At 46.7% G+C, this 21217-nt stretch overlaps 1 protein-coding gene across 25 annotated transcripts in view; it reads left to right on the plus strand.

The window, feature by feature from the left end:
* Positions 1–21217, plus strand: part of DDX4 (DEAD-box helicase 4) — a 1188488-nt gene that overhangs the window by 1021119 nt on the left and 146152 nt on the right. For all 25 annotated transcript variants that reach the window (XM_063962294.1, XM_063962347.1, XM_063962463.1 and 22 more), the window contains one exon: positions 12521–12666. In XM_063962294.1, the coding sequence (XP_063818364.1) occupies positions 12521–12666 (146 nt within the window). The remainder of the gene's footprint in view (positions 1–12520; positions 12667–21217) is intronic.

A 21217-nucleotide genomic window follows, 5' to 3' on the forward strand; every position in this document is an offset into this window, starting at 1 on the left:
GACTGCCGAGCGTGAGAACTGGCCGAAAGCACAGTGGGCCAGTCTGCTGGCACCTTTTCTGTCAGGTGAGCCCCAAAAAGCGTACTTTGATTTAAGCCCTGCTGAGGCTCGGGACTATGATAAACTAAAGACTGAGATCCTGACCCGCCTGGGAGTCACGCTGTCAGTACGAGCACAACGGGTGCACCATTGGGTGTACGCCATGGAGAAGCCTCCTCGCTCCCAGATGCATGACCTTATTCAGCTAACAAAAAAATGGTTACAGCCAGAGACATTAACTGGTCCCCAGATGGTTGAAAGAGTTGTCATGGACAGCTATTTGAGATCTTTGCCCATGGTCCTGCGCAAGTGGGTGAGCCATGGAAACCCGGATACTGCTGACCAATTAGTGGACATGGTAGAAAGGTATTTAGCAGCAGAGGAACTACTGATGACTACCCAGAAACCCATAGATCCTCGACAGCGCCCTTCAGTAAAGACTGGTAAGACTGTTCCGTGGGAAAACGTTGCTGGGCGGTTAAGAGAACGCAAGGCTGGAGAGACTGTAAACACTGGCCCTGGAGACAGGCCAATGGAGCTAGAACGGTCTATGCTGCCCAAACGGGTTGATAATCGTGTGGTTAAATGTTTTAGGTGTGGTGTGCCAGGTCATGTTATTGCCAATTGCCAAGTCACGCAAGAACCCATACAATGTGATGCTGCCTTTGAATGTCGCAGAATGTCTTTCTTTGCTAAGTTAGCCTGTACTGTGGTACCTTCACCTGAGCTGGAAAAACAAATGTGTGATGTGTTCTTAGAGGGTAACCGGGTAGAGGCCTTGCTAGATTCAGGAAGTTTAGTTACCCTCGTGAAAGCTGGGTTAGTGAACCCCTTAAAGGTCCAGCAAATACCTATTGGGGTAACTTGCATACATGGGGATACCCAACATTATGTCACTGCTGAAGTGAATATAGAAACTTGTTGTGGGTCAGCAATGGTTAAAGTAGGACTGGTCCCCACCTTGGTGCATGAGGCCATAATAGGGAGGGATTTTCCTCATTTTTGGAAACTGGGAATCAAGGTTATCAACAGATGTGAGAAGTTAAGAGCCAGTTTATAATACCGGTGATTTTATGGATGTACGTGTGTCTTCGGAACTTTCTGACCCTTTGCCTTTTGCTAGTTTGGCTGGGGAAGTGACAGATGGGGAGTCCAGTGAGGACCCTCTTGCTGGGAACAGGGACATAGTAGTTAGAACTGAAAGTGTGCCTGACCTGGAGGTAAAGAAGGATCTGTTTGCGTCTGAACAGTTAAAGGATCCTACCTTAATAAAGGCTAGAGAGAATGTTAAGGTTGTTAATGGGGAACCTGTGGTACCAGATGACAGGGTTACGTATCCCCACATGGCCATCTGTAATGAGCTCTTGTACCACATTGTCAAAAGGGGTGAGGATGTGGTGGAACAGCTGGTAGTTCTCCAGCCTTATTGGAGAAAGGTACTAGATTTAGCTCATAGTCACGTTACAGCGGGACATTTAGGGGCAGAAAAAACCACTGAAAGAGTTTTACAAAGGTTCTTTTGGCTAGGGGTTTATAAAGAAGTGTCTGAATATTGTTCTTCCTGTCCTGAATGCCAGTATCATGCCCCTAGACCCCATTTCAGGAGCCCACTAGTTCCCATGCCTATTATAGAGGTCCCGTTTGACAGAATAGCCATGGATCTCGTGGGGCCCTTGTTAAAGTCTGCTCGGGGCCATCAGTATATCCTGGTAATAATGGACTATGCCACTCGATATCCTGAGGCTGTCCCTTTACGCACTATCACAACCAAGGCGATAGCTAGGGAGCTGGTGCAGGTTTTTAGTAGAGTGGGAATACCAAAAGAAATTTTGACTGACCAAGGTACTCCATTTATGTCAAGGATCATGAAAGAATTGTGCAAATTATTTAAGGTCACTCACCTCAGGACGTCCAGCTACCATCCCCAAACGGACGGGTTGGTGGAAAGGTTTAATAAAACATTAAAAAGTATGTTAAAAAAGGTTTTTGATAGAGATGGGAAAAACTGGGATTGTTTGTTGCCCTACTTGTTAATGGCCATCAGAGAAGTTCCTCAGTCCTCTACGGGATTTTCTCCATTTGATTTGTTGTATGGTAGACACCCCAGAGGGCTGTTGGACATTGCCAAAGAGACGTGGAAAGGACCGCCCACTCCTTATAGAAGCGTTATTGAACATGTAACACAAATGCAGGATAGGATTGCAGCCGTGGTACCTATTGTCAGAGAGCACATGGAACAGGCCCAAAGTGCTTAACAGAGGGTATATAACCGGAGTGCCAAGATACGGGAATTTGCTCCTAGAGATAGAGTTCTTATTTTGGTACCCACTGTGGAAAGCAAATTCCTAGCTAAATGGCAGGGTCCATTTGAGATTAGGGAAAAAGTGAATGAGGTTAATTACAAAGTATACCAGCCGGGAAAGAGAAAACCCGAACAAATCTACCATGTTAACTTAATCAAACCCTGGAAAGATAGGTTGTCTCTGTCAGCGGAGCCTTGCCCTTCGGTGTCTTCACCTCTGTTGCTTCCTGCAGTAAAGGTGTCAGAGACATTATCAGCTGATCAGAACAATCAGGTTAAAGAATTTCTCATCCAAAATAGGGAGATATTTTCAGAGCTGCCTGGCCGAACGACCATAACAAAACATGACATTGTCACAGAACCAGGGGTCAGGGTCCCTTTAAAGCCATATAGGATTCCTGAAGCTCAGCGAGAAGCTGTTTCTTAAGAAGTTAAAACCATGTTAGAAGTTGGAGTCATAGAGGAATCTAACAGTGAGCGGTCTAGTCCCATAGTTCTCATCCCGAAGCCCGACGGTAGCATACGCTTCTGTAATGACTTTCGTAAGTTAAATGAGGTGTCCAAGTTTAACGCATACCCCATGCCCCGTGTGGATGAGCTTATAGAAAGGCTGGGAACAGCCAGGTTTCTCACCACGTTGGACCTGACCAAAGGTTACTGGCAAATACCTTTATCTAGGAAACAATAAAGTGCAGCGTGCATAGGCGCTCATACCATACGATGAATACCTATTTTTCACAGGTAAGACTAGGCCAGGAATTAAAAATAAAGTGCATTTATTCCATGGAAAAATTGATATACATAAAAATACTACAATAATGACATGATAAAATACAAAGATAGAGCCTGGAGACAGTGTCTGATGTAAAGTGGCTGTGCATGTAGGAGAATATACAATCTCTCACCATATCATGGCCCTGCGGTGGGCTAGCTTATGAAAGCAGTTTGCGGTCCAGAGCTGAAACAGCCCGGCACCACCGCACATTGCTTGGATCAGCAAATAGTCCCAGAAATGTCACTGCTCCACAGGTCCTGATAAATTCTTTCCAGCTGACAACGCGTTTCGGTAGGTAGGTCCTACCTTTTTCAAGTCGTGAATAAGTGTACTGTGTCCTGTCGGGTTTTTATACCCATTAACCTGATTTCTACTGATGTCACCTGTGCTCTGAACGGCATAGCGCTGCTTCCCCAGCGTGTGTTGCCGGAAGTGACGCGCTTTGCGTTCCAGCGCTAGCCGGAAGTTGCGTCGCGTGCGTTCCATTCATTTTATAAGCTGTGTCTTTCGATCGTAGTCTTCCACAGTAGTTCTTTATCTTGTATACTCATCACACAAAGCGGAGATTACAAACGAACTGTATATAGCGCATGGTTCTATTTGGGAACAGAAAACGATCATCAGTGAGTCCTCATCCGCCATCTTTGTTAAGGGAAAGAACCCACACTTTTCCAATTCTTAAGCTTTCAGATTTATCCACATTTGCTTGTATTTCTTGTCACTTTTCCAGTAGAGTAACCCACTCTGACCAAACTCAGTGGTACTTCGTATTCCCACTAGTCCTTCCCTATTACCCGAGTGGGGTTACTCCTTATCCAAATTGTTTCAAATGGAATTCCATGGATGGACAAAAAGTGACATGTGGAAAATAAAAAATAAAAAAGAGAGATGGTTACAACGAGGTGGTTAAAAATACTAGATGCTAAAATACATTAATCTAAAAACCACTTTAATTCAAAATCGGCGTTATGCCCATTGGGTTTTAAAGAATTAAGATCAAATATCCAGCGCATCTCACTTTGCGCCAAGCGTTTTTCGAGATCCCTATTTCTCCAGTTGGTTTTTACTTGTTGGATGCCCAAATACCTAATTATATGTCCCTCACATTTTTTATGCACTTTATTAAAGTGTTCTGAGAACGGGTGACTCTCCAGGCCTTTGCGGATATTGTAAACGTGTTCCGCCATTCTAGTTTTTAAGGGCCTGGAGGTTTTGCCCACGTATATGAGCCCACATTTACACTCAAGGAGATAAATCACGTTCCTTGTGTTGCATGTGATGAAATCCCTGATTTTGTGTTTTTTCCCATTCACTATAAACTCTGTAGTTTTTCGTGGGAGATCTTTTTTATATGTGGTTCGACACATTAAACAGGCCCCACACCTGTGGAAACCCTGGTTACATGTCCTGACCAGGGACTTGTTATAGGGCGACCCGGCGGGTTCACCATGTCCTTATGAACCTTCGGTAGGACATAAGCTAGCCCACCGCAGGGCCATGATATGGTGAGAGATTGTATATTCTCCTACATGCACAGCCACTTTACATCAGACACTGTCTCCAGGCTCTATCTTTGTATTTTATCTTGTCATTATTGTAGTATTTTTATGTATATCAATTTTTCCATGGAATAAATGCACTTTATTTTTAATTCCTGGCCTAGTCTTACCTGTGAAAAATAGGTATTCATCGTATGGTATGAGCGCCTATGCACGCTGCACTTTATTGTTTCCTATTTGAATTATACGGGATTTATGTGTTTGTCCCGCTTAGTGAAGAAGCAGGGCAGCTCTATTCATTTTATTGCGCAGAATTGCTGGTGTGCACTTTTTCTTTGAAATACCTTTATCTAATAGTGCAAAAAAAAAAAAACAGCCTTTTCAGTTCCGGAGGGGCTGTACCAGTATGTTACCCTTTGGGTTGCATGGGGCTCCAGCAACCTTTCAACGGGCGATGGATAAAATTTTGAGGCCCCATAGAAAATATGCAGCTGCCTATTTGGATAATGTGGTAATTCACAGTACAGACTGGGGGTCCCATTTGGTTAAAGTACAAGCAGTACTGGACTCAATCAGAGAGGCAGGGTTAACTGCTAACCCAAAGAAGTGCTGCCTCGCAATGGAGGAGGTCAAATACTTGGGCTTCACCATGGGCAGAGGTCTGATTAGGCCCCAATTGAATAATGATGCTATTTAAAACGGGCCTCGTCCAGTGAATAAAAAACAGGTAAAAGCTTTTTTTTTGGGAATAACTGGGTACTAATAGACGGTTTATTCCCAATTTTGCGACCACAGCGGTGCCGTTGTCAGACCTTACCAAAGGGAAGCAGTCAAATATGTTGAAATGGAACCCTGATCTAGAAAAAGCGTTCCAAGCGTTAAAAGTGGCTTTGTGTTCACAACCGGTATTGATAACACCAGATTTTTCAAAAGAATTTGTGGTACAGACAGATGCCTCAGAGGTAGGGATAGGCGCTGTGCTGTCCCAAACCAGAGATGGGGACGAACACCCTATCATTTATGTGAGTAGCAAACTCAGTGAGCATGAAAAAAGGTATGCCATTGTGAAAAAGGAGGCTTTGGCAATTAAGTGGGCACTAGATACCTTGAGATATTACCTCTTGGGTAGACAATTCAGACTGGTGACAGATCATGCCCCTTTAAAATGGATTCTTATTTTTACACATGGCTATCGGCACCCCATCCGCAGCCCTTGGATGGGGGGGGGCAGCCTCGGGCTTCACCCCTGGCCCTTGGGTGGCTGGAGGGGGGGGACCCCTTGATTTAAGGGGTCCCCACTCCTCCAGGTTACCCCGGCCAGGGGTGACTAGTTAGTGATTTAATGCCAGGGCCGCAGGGACCGATATAAAAGTGTCCCCCGGCTGTGGCATTATCTCTCTGACTAGTGGAGCCCGGTGCTGGTTCAAAAAATGCGGGGGACCCCTACGTTTTTTGTCCACCGTATTTTTTGTACCAGGACCGGACGCAGAGCCCGGTGCTGGTTGTTTAAATATGGGGGAACCCCAGTCATTTCCCCCCCCATATTTTTACAACCAGGACCGGCTCAAAGAGCCCGAGGCTGGTTTTGCTTAGGAGGGGGGACCCCACGCATTTTTTTTCTCTAATTTTTAACACTTTCCCACCCCTTCCCACTGATAAACATGCAAGGATCTCATGGATCCGTGTATGACTATCAGAACACGGTAAAAAAAAAAAAAGCAGGTCTATTTTAAAACTGCTTTTTTTTTCCGAATTGTATTTTTTCACGCCAGTGTTTGGCTATTGCCGGCAGTGTTTGTGAAATAGAATTTTTAGTAAATTACCGAGTTGTACGAAATAACATGTGTATTTGACCGATGGTGTATTCATTCGTATTTTTTTTCTTTGACTTACAAAAAAATACGAATGCCCTCATCACTGCCGAGATTTTAGTTTAGTAAATTACCGAGATGACACTTTGAAGAAAAAACAGCAAATCGGTCAAAATCGGGAGCTTAGTAAATATACCCGTGTGTGTGTGTGTGTGTGTGTGTGTGTGTGTGTGTGTGTGTGTGTGTGTGTGTGTGCATGTAGCTGCTGCGTGGCTGCCATCTCGTGTATTTCACTCAGCTGGCTACTCCTATGTTCTTTAACCTGAAGGGGCTAAGTGCATCAGGTTTGTGAACTGATATAGGAATTTCACAAGATATACGTACTGTGTATTTTTCTTTGTGGTTTATAGTCACCATATATTCCCGGTTTGTGCCGACAGGAAAGTAGCACTACTCCGGGAGTTCTTGCTAGGTATATCGCTGCTAAAATTGTAGTAGGTTGCCTGATATTGTGCTTATCATTATGTCAGCTACAAGGGGCAACGGAACTGGGGCTTCTCCCACATTGCGTGGTGGTGATGCTGCAGTCACTTTTGAGGAAAACATGGCAGCAGAGACTTCAGGTTCAGGGGGTTCCTTACCCCCCAGTGGGTCTGTAGCACCGGGGGCAACTAATGACCCACCTTGGGCTACCTTCTCCACGTTGTTAAATATGCTGGTAACGAAACTTACGCCCCCTGTGGGACCTCCTCGGCCAGTACAGCAATTTATGGTCCCTACAGTCAATCCGCCGTGGGCGGATCAAATCTCAACACTGTTACAGCACTTGAACCAATCGCTGACCAAAAATAGGTCTCACTCTCGCCCACCTAAGACTAAGGCGTCTTCTAAACGAGCCGCTACTTCCTCACAATCCACCGCTGTCCGGACACATCCTCTGAGGAGGATGGTGCATATACTGACCCCACAGACACTGACTCTGATGCTTCTGATGGGGAAGGGAAGTCACTGGTGCATGTTCCTGATTTGATTGAGGCTATCAGGCTCATTCTTCAGGTCTCTGATGAACCTGAGCCTGCGGCTGTCTCTAAAAACCCGGACAGATTTAAACTTAAGAAGGTGGTTAAACAAGTTTTACCTCATTCTCAACACCTGGCTGACATACGTCAGGAATCCTGGGAAAATCCGGGGACAAAATTCACACCGCATAAGAGACTGTTGGCTCGCTATCCTCTCTCTGCGACGCTGTGTAAAAAAAAAATTGGGAAACTCCTCCGCCTGTAGATTCTCATGTGGCACGCATGGTAGTTTCCTCACCTCTGCCAGTAACTACCGTCACCTCTCTGAAGGAACCAACGGATAGACGTGTGGAGGGTTGTTTGAAAGCGACTTACACCCTAACGGGGGCTGTGCATAGACCAACCATTGCAGCAAAATTGGCTGTTTAAGCATGGGCGCTGGAGGCGGAGCTGCCTTCTAACACTTCTGATCATACTAGACAATGTCTCTCATATATTGCCACGGCTTCTCTGTACCTTAAGGAGGCGGCTTCCGATGCCGGGGTGCTGGCGGCCACGGCTGCCACTACGTCCATCTTGGCTCGACGTATCCTTTGGTTGAGATCCTGGTCGGTGGATATGGATTTTAAGAAAACCCTGGAGGTGCTTCCTTTTAAGGGAGACATTCTTTTAGGCGAAGACCTCAATAAGATTGTGGCTGATCTGGCTACTGCTAAAACAGCTTGCCTACCTAGTACGAGTCCTTCTGTGCAGAAGGCTAAAATTGCTTTCCCTCGGCTCTTTCGTCCTCCAAATAAAGCAAAAGGTCAGGCGTACCCGAAGCAAGCTCATGCTTCCAAACCCGCCCAGACCAAAGCGGGCCTGGGCTGCCCATCAGCCTGCTTCCAAAACTGACACGCCTGCCGCATGACGGGGTGGGCCTCCCTCTGGGGGATCCCAGGGTGGGGGGCAGACTACTAGGTTTTGCCCAGGAATGGTTGAAGAACACTTCCGATGCCTGGGTAAGGGAAGTTGTCAATCGAGGTTATGCCGTACCCTTCAGGAACCGTCCCCCTCATCGATTTGGCCTGACAGATGTCCCTTGGACCCGATGAAGGCAAACACACTTCATTCGGTGGTACAGTCCCTCCTGACCAAAGGTAGTACGAGTGCTTCTGGCTCAGAGAGGCAAGGGGTTCTATTCACCGCTGTTTCTAGTCCCGAAACCGAACGGGTTCCCGCAGCCCATTCTCAATCTCGAGTCCTTGAACAAGTATGTGAGGGTCTCCCAAGTTTCGTATGGAAACTCTACACTCTAGTGTTCTGGCCTTGGAGCCTATATAGTCTCCCTGGACATACAGGATGCCTACCTGCATATTCCTATTGCAGTGTCTTATCAGCAGTACCTGAGGTTTGCGGTGGGCAACCTTCATTACCAATTTAGGGCATTACCCTTTGGTTTGACAACGGCTCCCCAAGTTTTAACCAAAGTAATGGCTGTCATGACTGCTACACTCCGCCGTCAAGGGGTCAGGATCCTACCATACCTGGACAATTTGTTGATCCTGGCAAACTCCCCAGAAATTCTCCTGTGTCATCTAGATCTGACTGTCCAGTTCATGACGGCCCACATTGTCTAGCATGATCAGAAGTGTTAGAAGGCAGCTCCGCATCCTGAGCTCGGAGCATGGTGCACCTGGGAACGTTATTGGACACTCACAACCAGCGGTTGTTCTTGTCTCAGGAGAAAGTCCTGAAGCTTCAGGACAGAATTCAATGCTTCCTATCTCGTCTGCAAGTGTCAATTCATTCGGCAATGCAAGTGCTAGGTCTCATGGTGTCTGCTTTCGACATGGTGGAGTATGCTCAATTCCATTCTCGCCCTCTGCAGAAGTTAATTCTTGCCAAGTGGGACGGCCTGCCTCACCGGATCAGATCTCATATGATCTCCTTGTCTCCGGAGGTCTGCCTGTCACTCAGCTGGTGGCTTCAGGACCATAAATTGAGCAGGGGCTGTCCCTTCTGGATATCCAACTGGGTCTTGCTAACGACGGATGCCAGTCTGAGAGATTAAGGCGCGGTAATGGGACAACACTCCCTTCAGGGGTCGGTGGACCGAGGAGGAGTCTCTACTTTAGTGATTCTTTAGTGGGCAGAACACCATCTGCCAGCCATATCTGTAGTGATCATTCCGGTGGTCCTAAACTGGGAAGCGGACTTTCTCAGTCAGGACGTACACGCCGGAGAATGGAGCCTCCATCCAGAGGTGTTTCAACTTATCGTGGACAAGTGGGGCCTTCCAGATGTGGACCTGATGGCGTCTCGACACAATCACAAGGTTCCGGTCTTTGGACCAAGGACAAGGGATCCTCAAGCAGCGTTCGTGGACGCTCTGGCAATTCCATGAAACTTTCGGCTGCTGTACATGTTCCCTCTGGTGTCACTCCTGCCCAGAGTTATACGGAAGTTCAAGCAAGAAGGAGGAAACATACTTCTTCAAATCGCTCTTGCGTGGCCCAGACTGCGCTGATTCTCCGATGTACAGGGCCTCTTGCTGGATCGTCCCCTTCTACTTTCCTTGTGTTTACCAGGACTTGGCCCGTCTGGCTTTGACGGCGTGGCTCTTGAAGCTTCCGTCTTGAGGGCCAAGGGTTTTTCTGAGGCGGTCGTTCAAACGATGTTGAAGGCCTGTAAGCCGGGTTCTGCTCGGATTTACCATAGGGTCTGGAATGCTTACTTTACTTGGTGCGCGTCTCATAATCATGACGTTTTCAAGTTTAGTACGGCCAAACTGTTGGCCTTCCTACAACAGGGCCTGGTATTACGTTTTTGTCTGGCCTCCCTCAAGGTTCACATTTCTGCCTTGTCGGTTTGGTTTCAGAGAAAGATTGCTGCCCTACCTGATGTTCATACCTTCACTCAGGGCGTGTTGCGGATTCAGCCTCCTTATGTACCACCTGTGGCCCCTTGTGATCTGTCCGTGGTTCTGGAGGCCTTGCAAGAGTCCTACGTTAAAACCTCTTGCGTCTGCTGACCTTCACTGGCTTTCCCTTAAGGTTTTGTTTTTGCTGGCTATCGCTTCAGCTAGAAGGGTCTCGGACTTGCGTGCCTTATCCTGTAAGTCCCCCTATCTGATTTTTCACCCTGACCGGGCGGTTCTTAGAACGCGTCCGGGTTATTTACCCAAGGTGGTGTCTTCCTTACACCTTAATCAGAAGATTGTAGTTCCGGCCTTTAATTCTCCTGAGGCGTCATCTAAAGAGCTGTCTTTGGATGTGGTACGGGCTCTCCGTATCTATGTGATGAAAACCTCCATTCAGAAATCTGATTCTCTTTTTGTATGGTTTGGTTTTCACAAACGTGGCTGGCCTGCTAACAAGCAGACCTTGGCCAGATAGATTAGAATGGTGATTGCACATTCTTTTGTACAGGCTGGCCTTCCAGCTCCTGCTAGCATTAAAGCTCATTCTACTCGGTCGGTTGGACCTTCTCGGGCAGCCCGCCGTGGTGCGACCCTTGATCAATTGTGCAAGGCGGCTACGTGGTCATCAGTGAACACGTTCATAAGGTTCTATGCCTTTGATACTTCCGCCTCCCAGGATGCTTCCTTTGGACGCCGGGTTCTTGTGCCCGCTACAGTGCGTCCCCTCCCATAAGGAACTACTTTAGGACATCCCCGATGTTAATCCTTGTGGAGCCCAGTGTACCCCGCAGCAGAAAACAAGATTTATGTTAAGAACTTGCCGTTGTTAAATCTTTCTGCAAGGTACACTGGGCTCCACAAGGTGCCCACCCTGACGCACTTGGCTTCTTTGGGTTGGTATGGCATTAGACGCTGACACCCTCTCCTGTGATGAGTGTGTGGTAATGTGGCTACTCATGATTGTTGTCTCTGGTACCTGCTACTGCATTGGACTGGTTAACGAAACTGAGCTCCTGTGCACGGAGGTGGGGTTATAGAGGAGGCGGCGCTGTGCATCTTGGGAAGAGTCAAAGCTTTGAGCCTGTTGGTGCCTCGGATCAAGATCCTTCTCTACACCCCCGATGTTAATCCTTGTGGAGCCCAGTGTACCTCGAAGAAAGATTTAACAACGGTAAGGTCTTACCATAAATCTCGTCTTTGCATCCAGCCTAGGTGGTTTTCATGATTGGGCAGTCTACATCTGTAAATATTAGTCGCCTCCTTACCCATTTGTCTCACAAGGAAAAGTTCTAAGTTTTTACCTTGAATGCCACTAGTGCATTTGATTTAGTGGAGTTACACTTACTATGGGATGTCATGCGATGTTTTGGAGTGGGTCTCGATTTTTTTGTTAAATAATGGTAAACCATCTCTCGACAATATAGGAGCCAGGATGAAAGTGTAGGAGCCAGACAACTGTCCACCTCCCCCAAAAAATCTGACATCTCCTACTAGGTAAACCAACCCCCCGCGGCCACACAACTAAGGGGGACCCCAGCCAAACCCCCAGGCAAACAACCCCCCCACGGCCTCATTACTGAGCAGCTAACACTATTAGACTATTATCCCCAAACTACACTTTCAGGGTATAAATCTCAACACTCCTTCGTTCTTCAGTCCAAGGTGGGTTTGGGGTTAGCGGGAAGTGTCTACACCATATGACAATATATTAAAATCCTTTACACTGCTTCACATTTAATATCTGTTGCCTTCCACTCAATTTTATAGGTATTTGCACCTCCTTGGCTGCCCAGTTTTCAAAAGAGCCTACCCCTACCCAAGACTCGCTACTCCAGCTGTTCCTCTACGTCTTCCTCATGTCTGCAAACAGATTTTTATGTACATATACAATTTATGTTTAAGTTTTGCCCCTAAATGTCAGATGGGCCGTCACACTATGTATATTGCGCCTTAAACCTCATTAAGATTTTTCTCTTTATGCGACCGTAACATGCCTGGCGTAATTTAAATTGGAATAAACTTGTGAAACAGACAATAAACTACTTCACATTCATGAATAAAAGATGTGCAGGTAGTATAAAAAGTGTATTTCAGTCAGTTTTCCCAGTTAAAGGTAGTAATAAAAGAATCACTAATTTATTATTTTTTTTTAACGCATTTTTATTTCCATAAGCCTTGCTAGAGAGATTTTGAAGACTGATTACCTGTTCGTCGTGGTTGGACAAGTTGGTGGTGCTTGCAGCGATGTGGAGCAGAGAATAGTCGAAGTTGAAGAATACGGGAAAAAAGACAAGTTGCTGGAAATTCTGCAAAACATAGGTATTAATTAATTAAGGGGTGTGTGTACACAAGATTTATCCTGTTCTCACTTTCCTCCCACCTAGATAATTAAGTATGTTGGTAAATATTTTTACTGCACAGATGCCAAAGAAGCAAAGTTATAGCCCCATGTGTAAAATTGACTCTATCAATAATAACATAGATGTGCCCTTTAATGGCCGGCTATATGTCCCTGCATATCATATTTTAGTGGGAAAAGTGCACCTCTCTGAAGCTGTTGCAGGTAGCGGAGGAGCAATGCTCTCACTACTCACAACTACACGGGGAGCCGGCAGGGTTAGTGGGAAGCTATGCTCCTGTTACCTTAGGTTTTTTAATAGTCTACCGTGGCTGTAGTGGATGCGTACTTGTAGCAAAAACAATGGGGAGCCGGATGCATCTCGGCAGCGCTGAGGTATGCTATTCAACAATAGTAGAAAACACATCTGTACCCATTAAAATTATATTAATAAATATTTCAAAATTGTTTTTACTATATAAAAGTATTTTCCTAGTTACACTGCACAACATTTGAGTCCTGCAAAAGCAGCCTGTAGCAGGAGGTGTGCGTTCCTAAGAATTGCCTATCACTTTTTCCTGGGAGAGTAGGAGACACTGGCTGGGGTGGCACAGCTGCTGTGAGTCCAGGATGCAGGAAGATCGATCCTGTAAGTATCGCCAATCTCTGTGGCTGTGGGGAGCTGCAGATTCAGTGAGCCGTGTGAGTTTGGCTGCCGGTAATATCTCTGCCTTCAGCCATGCCTGTGAGACAAGGGGGATGGAACAGAGGTTTAAGAGAGGCTGGCCAGAAACTGTGATCCCAAGGGTAAGTGGAAGATTACTTTCCAACAGCTGCTGGTTGGGATTTCTGACACTGTCATCTTAGGTGCAACTGTATCAGGGCAAGCCCAGCTTGACATGGTCACATTTGATGCAATCAAGCCTGGCCAGATATTCTGTTTTCATTAATTATGCGTCATGGCCATGGTTTGGCAGGCAAAGATGGCACATACAATCTCATGGCGCTCCATATTGCCAGTTTACAACATCTGTTTACTGAATGAGTTTCTGCCTTCTCTCAACCCCTGCGTGCTACGTTCTACTGGGGCTCCCTGGTGAGTAGACTTTCCCCACTCCACCTCACCCCCATACCTTGGAAAAAGCGCCTGCCAGCAGCGCTACGGTTTAGGCTTAACTAGATTGTCAGAGACACTGCGGTTCCAGGCTTCCACAGCACTTTAGAAGTGATTGCGCTGCACACCTAGACCCCACCCCCCGGAAGTGGCTACGGGAACTTAACTGCTACTAGAGTGCTTTGTCTCTGGGGTCACACAGCCTCTCATTACACTACAGTGCAGCTCCTTCTCTTTTTGGATGACCCCCTCAGACAGATACAGTACCTCTGAACCTCATGAAAGGCAAATGACTTTGTGTCTGCTGTCTGGTATTTCTTACCTCTGATCAGTGGCTATTTTACCTAAACATACAAGCGAGTGTGTAGCTCTGCCTTGGGTTTTTTCCTTTAAACGCTGGGAGTAACACCATCATCCATATACACTATGTAGACAAGTGATTGGACACTTGCAAAACCCCCACCCCAAATCTCCTGTACAGGCACAAGCGAAATGGTGTGCTCCTGCAGCAATTATGTGTTTGTGAAGGTAGAAAACTGATAGAGGGGCACTGATTTGATTTGGTGTGATCATTTGCTAACGAAAATAGGATTTTAATACCTACCGGTAAATCCTTTTCTCTTAGTCCGTAGAGGATGCTGGGGACTCCGTAAGGACCATGGGGTATAGACGGGATCCGCAGGAAACATGGGCACACTATAAAACTTTGAATGGGTGTGAACTGGCTCCTCCCTCTATGCCCCTACTCCAGACCTCAGTTAGAAAACTGTGCCCAGGGAGACAGACATTTCGAGGAAAGAATTTGTTTAAACACGGTAAGTGTCATACCAGCTCACACCACGAACATACCGCAGAACGTGGTATTCAATAGAATACCAGCCAACGGCATGAAAAATAAACAGCCACATGCTGAGAGAATATGTAACACAACCAGTGTGTCAACACAACCAATAATAAGACACCGCCTGCCATGGCATGCACAACGTCAGCAATAGCCTGACAGAAAAGAAACACCACAAGAGTGTAACCATAACCAATAACTGCAGACACAGTACGCACTGGGACGGGCGCCCAGCATCCTCTACGGACTAAGGGAAAAGGATTTACCGGAAGGTATTAAAATCCTATTTTCTCATACGTCCTAGAGGATGCTTGGGACTCCGTAAGGACCATGGGGTTTATACCAAAGCTCCAGACCGGGCGGGAGACCGTGGACGACTCTGCAGCACCGATTGAGCAACATGAGGTCCCCATCAGCCAGGGTATCAAACTTGTAGAGCTTAGTAAAAGTGTTTGAACCCGACCAAGTATCCGCTCGGCAAAGTTAAACCGCCGAGACTCCTCGGGCATCCACCAAAGAAAAGCCCCCCTTCCTAGTAGAATGGGTCACCACCGAATTCGGTAATGGCAATCCAACTGTAGAATGAGCCTGCCGAATCGGATCACAGATCTAGCGTGTAACCGACTGCAGAGACGCAGGAGCCTCTATTTCCCCAATCTGAGCCAAATTGGCGACATAAATATTCAAAGCCCTGACTACATCGAGAGACCTTGAATCAGCCAATGCTTAAGTAACCTCAGGCATCAAATAGGCTGGTTTCTGCAAAACACCTAAACCACTTTTGGCAGAACTATTGTCGGAGTTCTCAATTTCGCTCTTTCCACCTGCAAGATCAACGGGCTCCTGTGAGACCCAGCCGCTACTTCCGACACCCGCCTTGCAGACGCCAAAGCCAAAAGCATGACCACTCTCCAAGAGAGAATTTTTAACACAACCTTTCATAAAGGTTCCAATCATTGTGACACAATAAACTCAACACCGCGTCAAGGTCCCACGGTGCTAATGAGGGCACAAATGGAGGTTGGATGTGCAGTACTCCTTCCACGAAGGTCCGAACTTCCGGAAAGGTCGCCAATTCTTTCTTGAAAGAAAATTTATAAGGCCAAAACCGCACTTGAACGGAGCCTAACTTTAGGCCTGCCTGGAGAAGAACGACCCAGCTGAAGCTTCCGCAGTAACCTTCTTGGATTCACACCAAGACACATATTTTCTCCAAACACGGTGGTAAGGCTTTGCCGTTACTTCTGTTCTAGCCTGAAGAAAGTGGAAATGACTTCACTGGGAATACCCTTTCTGGCTAGGATATGGCGTTCAACCGCCACGCCGTCAAACGCAGCCGCGGTAAGTCTTGATACACGCCCGGATCTTGCTGTAACAGTTCCTCACGTAGAGGAAGAGGCCAGGGATCTTCTATGAGTAAATCTTGAAGAACTGGATACTAAGCCCTCCATGTTCAGACTGGAACAATGACCTGGAACAATATCCCTGAGATCCCTCGTTGAGGCGAGACGCCAACCTGTCCAATTGAGGTACTCCTCAAAGACTGTTTGCTTCAGTGAAACTTCTCTATGACGACAGCATTTCTCCCGGGTGGAGATCACATCTGCAGAGGAATCTATTTCTCTGTCGTTCACATCCGCAACGAAGACTGCTAATATAGCATTTACCAGTCTTTCCACCCAGCGGAAAACTTTTACGTCATCTGCCATTGCCGCTTTGCTCCTTGTTCCGCCATAGCGGCTTACTTACACCACTGCTGCCAAGTCGTCCGACAGCATTAACACGGGCAGATCACTAAGCCTATGTTCACTGAAAATAGCTCTGAATTCAAGAAAACTTATTGCAGACAAGCTTCCAAGCTTGACCTTTTCCTCTGGAAATACTTCCCGTGCTAGGACTGCTCCCCAGTCTCGGAGATCTGCATGCATGGACACCAGGATCTCCACCTGGATTCCGAACCTTCGTCCCTCGAGGGGTGAGAACTGAGCAGACACCACAGGAGCGATATCCTGGCCATTAGGATTATATTCTGGTGCAGGTGAGACCCGGACCACATTTCCAACTGGCCCCGTAAAAACCACTCTGGCAGTTGACCTGCTCACCGAAAAGCCTCTTAGGCCGCACCAACTTCTTCATCAACGGTACATATTGATGGATTGTCACTGCAAATCTGATCCGACTGGATCCTCAGACCTCTTTCCACAGGAAAACACAGAACCTCAACCGTTTAGTATCTACTCTGATACCCACCTCCGACATCTGCATCATTGGGAACAACAGCCATTCCCTGTGTTGAAGAACAGTCAGAGAGAAAAAACGATTTGCACCACTTGTTTCTTGACCTCGCCTTAATCAGGAGAGCGTCTCAGTGCAGAATAACAATGGCTCTTACTATTGAAAGAAACCCATCATACCGCTATCACTCCTGTGAAATGGCAAAGACAATCCTGGATATCAACTCCGGTAAGCTGAATGCGTAGAAAAACGCATTTAACCCCTTTTCTACCTTTTACGTGATGGAGCTCCTTTCGGAAGTAGAAATCTTTTTTGTGTTTTTTTTTTTTTTTTTGTGTGTGTTTTTTTTTTACAGGGACAGCAGGACAATGTCCTTTACCTGACGCAACTCTGGCATGACGTCGCGTACTACCTCCCCTTCCAGAGGAGAATCGGTAAGATCTATTCAAAAAATCAGTGAGAGGAATCATCTGTAAACTCCAGCATGTACCCCTTTTGGATTCCATTATTGACTCACAGGACCAAGTCCATTCCCGGACTTACTGAAGAGTAGTAGACGAGTTCCCACCAAAGTGGGCTCCTGCCAGATAGACCCAGCGACCTGTGGTGGATGTGGTAGAAACAGAAAACGACATCCGCTTCTGCGAACATAACAAGGCTGCAGAACTCTTACTTTTTCACCTTCCACAATCTGCACCGAAAGGGAAAAAAGAACGGTATCAAACCGGTTAAAATGACTGCATCCCACAACAGAATGCGTCACCAACCGTTGTGAGGTAATCTAACTAACGAAGTTAGACTTACCAGTGGTATCCGCCGAGATTGACTGAACTGAGGCCTCCCCACACAGAGGTACACCGTCCCAGGGAAACACTCCAGTATCTTTCGGAGTCAGCCTCAGCATTTCTTATGCAGTCGCACGGCAGCCTGCCGCCATGTTATAGAGAAGACAACATAAGAAACATCCCCTCTCTCTTTAGGGTAATACTATCGGATGCCTTTCCGAATATAAACACTCCCCCATGTGCATGTAATGCAAATAACTCCAAAGCATAGAAATAAAATATCACTTAGCTTCCTGTGAACGATCCTTTGTGACAGGGCCCCGTGTCGACCAGGAGTCTACTTTCACAGTATTCTATCCGCAGCGGGAAAAGAATAAACATTCGGACTCCTTGTGAGGATCTGCTCGTCACGGCCGACTTAGAGCTTTATCAACAGAGCGACCAGCACATGAGAGAGAATACTTTTACTTCAGCATTCAGTATAAATCATAATGTAATACACCAATACACACATAATAAAAAAAAAAATATATATATATATATATATATATATATATATATATATATATATATATATATATATAACATACACATAAGCGGCTTGTCCAGAACCGTAGGGTCCCTAGTGACATTAATGTGTTCTGAATGTGTATGACCATGTACTGAAAGCCCCAGTTGTGGATCTAACAGGAAACCTTATGGTCGACAGAAAACCTAGTATTCGTCGACAACAGGGAGTAGTAACCAGGCAAAATAACCTTCTGGCGACCCCGAGAGGTCAGGGGGAAGTATACATATATAATTTTAATAACACTCCCCCACACATTCTACCATATCTGTGCTCGAGCTACAGGCCCAAGGAACCGTACCATACATATAAATATATATACAGGTATAAGGCAGTTAAAGCATGTTAATTTACACTCAGTAATAACAGTTGGTGCCGACAGGGTCACCCACATACCACTGTCTCTCCCCTACAGTGTTTACTTTTGACAAGCAAACAACTACCGACCTGCTGACACTACATCTACTGAATCAAGTTCCAACAGGCGTCGGCGATGCCGACAGTGATCCCCATAACTGTTTGTGACAGCACTCACGCCTCTTGACATATGTCGACTAAAAAGCTATAGTGGGTAATTCTGACAGGGAACACACAGATATATGCACAACACACAGATTACAAGCCCATTTATCTAAAATAGTGTTATATTGTCGTCTATATAGCACTAAACACTGTGCCCCCCCCACGTTTGCACTGTTTTCATTGCTATGGAGGGGACATGGAGAAAAATGGCGCTGAATCTTGTTGAGGGCTAAGCCCCGCCCCTTCTCGGTGCGCTTCAGCCAGCTTTTTTGTTTATGCTGGCGGGGGTCCATATACAGTGTCTACACACTGTATACATGCGTTGCCACCCTCAAAAAAGATATATACTGCTGCCCCGTGCGCCCTGCACCCTTGTAAAGCCGTCGGCGTGGGAGCAATGGCTCGCAGCGCAACCGCTGCTTTATACTGGCGGGGGTATGGTACACGGTGCCCGGGCACCGAATATGCGTCTTATGCCTGTGTAGAGACCATCAGTAACTTGCTGCCCAGGGCACTCCTCCCCCCTCACCCCCCAGCGCCCTGCACCTAGTGAGTGCTGTTGGTGTGTGGGAGCATACCTCCGTCACTGAAGTCTTCTGTTCTTCTATATACTCACCTTTCTTCTGGCTTCTGTGAGGGGGTTGACGTCGCGGCTCCAGGAACAAGCAGCTAGGCGCACCAAGTGATTGAACCCTCTGGAGCTAATGGTGTCCAGTAGCCTAAGAAGCAGAGCCCTTGAACTAAGAAGAAGTAGGTCTGACTTCTCTCCCCTCAGTCCCACGAAGCAGGGAGCCTGTAGCCAGCAGGTCTACCTGAAAATAAAAAACCTAACAAAGTCTTTTAGAGAAACTCAGTAGAGCTCCCCTAGTGTGTGTCCAGTCGCTCCTGGGCACAGAATCTAACTGATCTCTGGAGGAGGGGCATAGAGGGAGGAGCCAGTTCACACCCATTCAAAGTATTATAGTGTGCCCATGTCTCCTGCGGATCCCGTCTATACCCCATGGTCCTTACTGAGTCCCCAGTATCCTCTAGGACGTATGAGAAAGGAGATAAGTCTGCTGGACGGAACTAACTAAGTTTGAAAAGGGGATCATCATAGGCTGCATATGTCATGTCTCCATGGCGACTCTGGACTGGTATACAGAAAATTCTGGTTCTCTGATGGACTGGCCAGGTCAGAGTACAGATAGAGAACCTCTGGGACAAATTGAGCGGCGGGTGTGTTCTAGACAAACTCCACCTTTTCAGTGTCATAGTTGCTTCCTGTACTTAAGGCGGAATGGCAAAATATATACCACCTGCTGTTGTGTAGGAACTTGTTGACAGTTTGCAAAGATGGGTGCTTGCAGTAATCGCTGCACGTGGTGGACCTACAATGTAGTGACATCAATAAAATTGCGTTGATCTATTTGCTCTCAGTATCCAATCACTTTTGTCTACATAGTGCACTTTCTTATATTTCTTTTGTCACTTGACCTCTCTACTGCCACCTGCAGATGCTTTGCAATCCAGCTTCCACCCATTGCATACCTGCCCACACATGCGGCGCACTTTTCGGGTCACCCAGGATTACTGTATCATTTAAATGTATGCCACTTGACTTAGTATAAACTGTGTTCCTAAAAAGGCTACGAGACTGACGTCAATACCTCCCAGGCAACAACAACCTCCCCTGCTGATTCTTTTTACCTATCAGATAGTGTGGACTAATTGTCATCATCTGCTTGCTTAGACGCTGCTGAAGGTCAAGAAGCCCAATTGGATGACATTCAACAAGATTTCCACTCAAAACAGGATTTTCTCCGTCAGGATCCACAGGTTATCCACAGGATAACATTGGGGTATGATGACGCGACAGCGGGTTAGCACCAATCGATCAAAGCTTTTGGCCTCCTAGCATGCAACGGGCCCGTCCATATAGCCCGCCTCCGGGCTCAGACAAATCGGTCTTTCTCCAGCAAAGTCCACAGGATAACAATGGGATATGAAGCGACAGCGGATTTGCACCAATCTGTCAGCTTTCTGGCCTCCCAGCATGCAACGGGCCCGTCCATATAGCCCCGCCTCCTAACTCAGGCAAATCAGTTTTGTTTGGTGCGGCAGGAGCCGGACCATGGTCAGAGGGCTGCTGGTTTTAGCAGCCCTAAGCTTTCTTATTTTATTTTTATAGTCTTACTATTTTTTCTGAACAGCGTCTTATACGTACCTTAGAAAGAGTTGCTCCAACAACTCTACTGGGTTGCGACAATGCTTACACACTAGTACAGTGCTGTTTCGTCGGGCGTTTGTGTCTGGTATACTAGCAGGTCCAGCAGAAGTTACCAGGCTGTGGCCGGAGCACGGGGAGAAGGTAAGGCTTCGGTTCCGCTTAGAAGGGGAATACGGACACAGCCGCACTGTTTTGGGAGGAGATTACCAAACAGTTGCTGATGCGGCTGCCACGTATGGTGCGCTAGGCCTTAGGGAT

Source organism: Pseudophryne corroboree, chromosome 1, assembly GCF_028390025.1.
Source record: "Pseudophryne corroboree isolate aPseCor3 chromosome 1, aPseCor3.hap2, whole genome shotgun sequence".
In the NCBI taxonomy this organism is placed as follows: Eukaryota; Metazoa; Chordata; class Amphibia; order Anura; family Myobatrachidae; genus Pseudophryne; species Pseudophryne corroboree.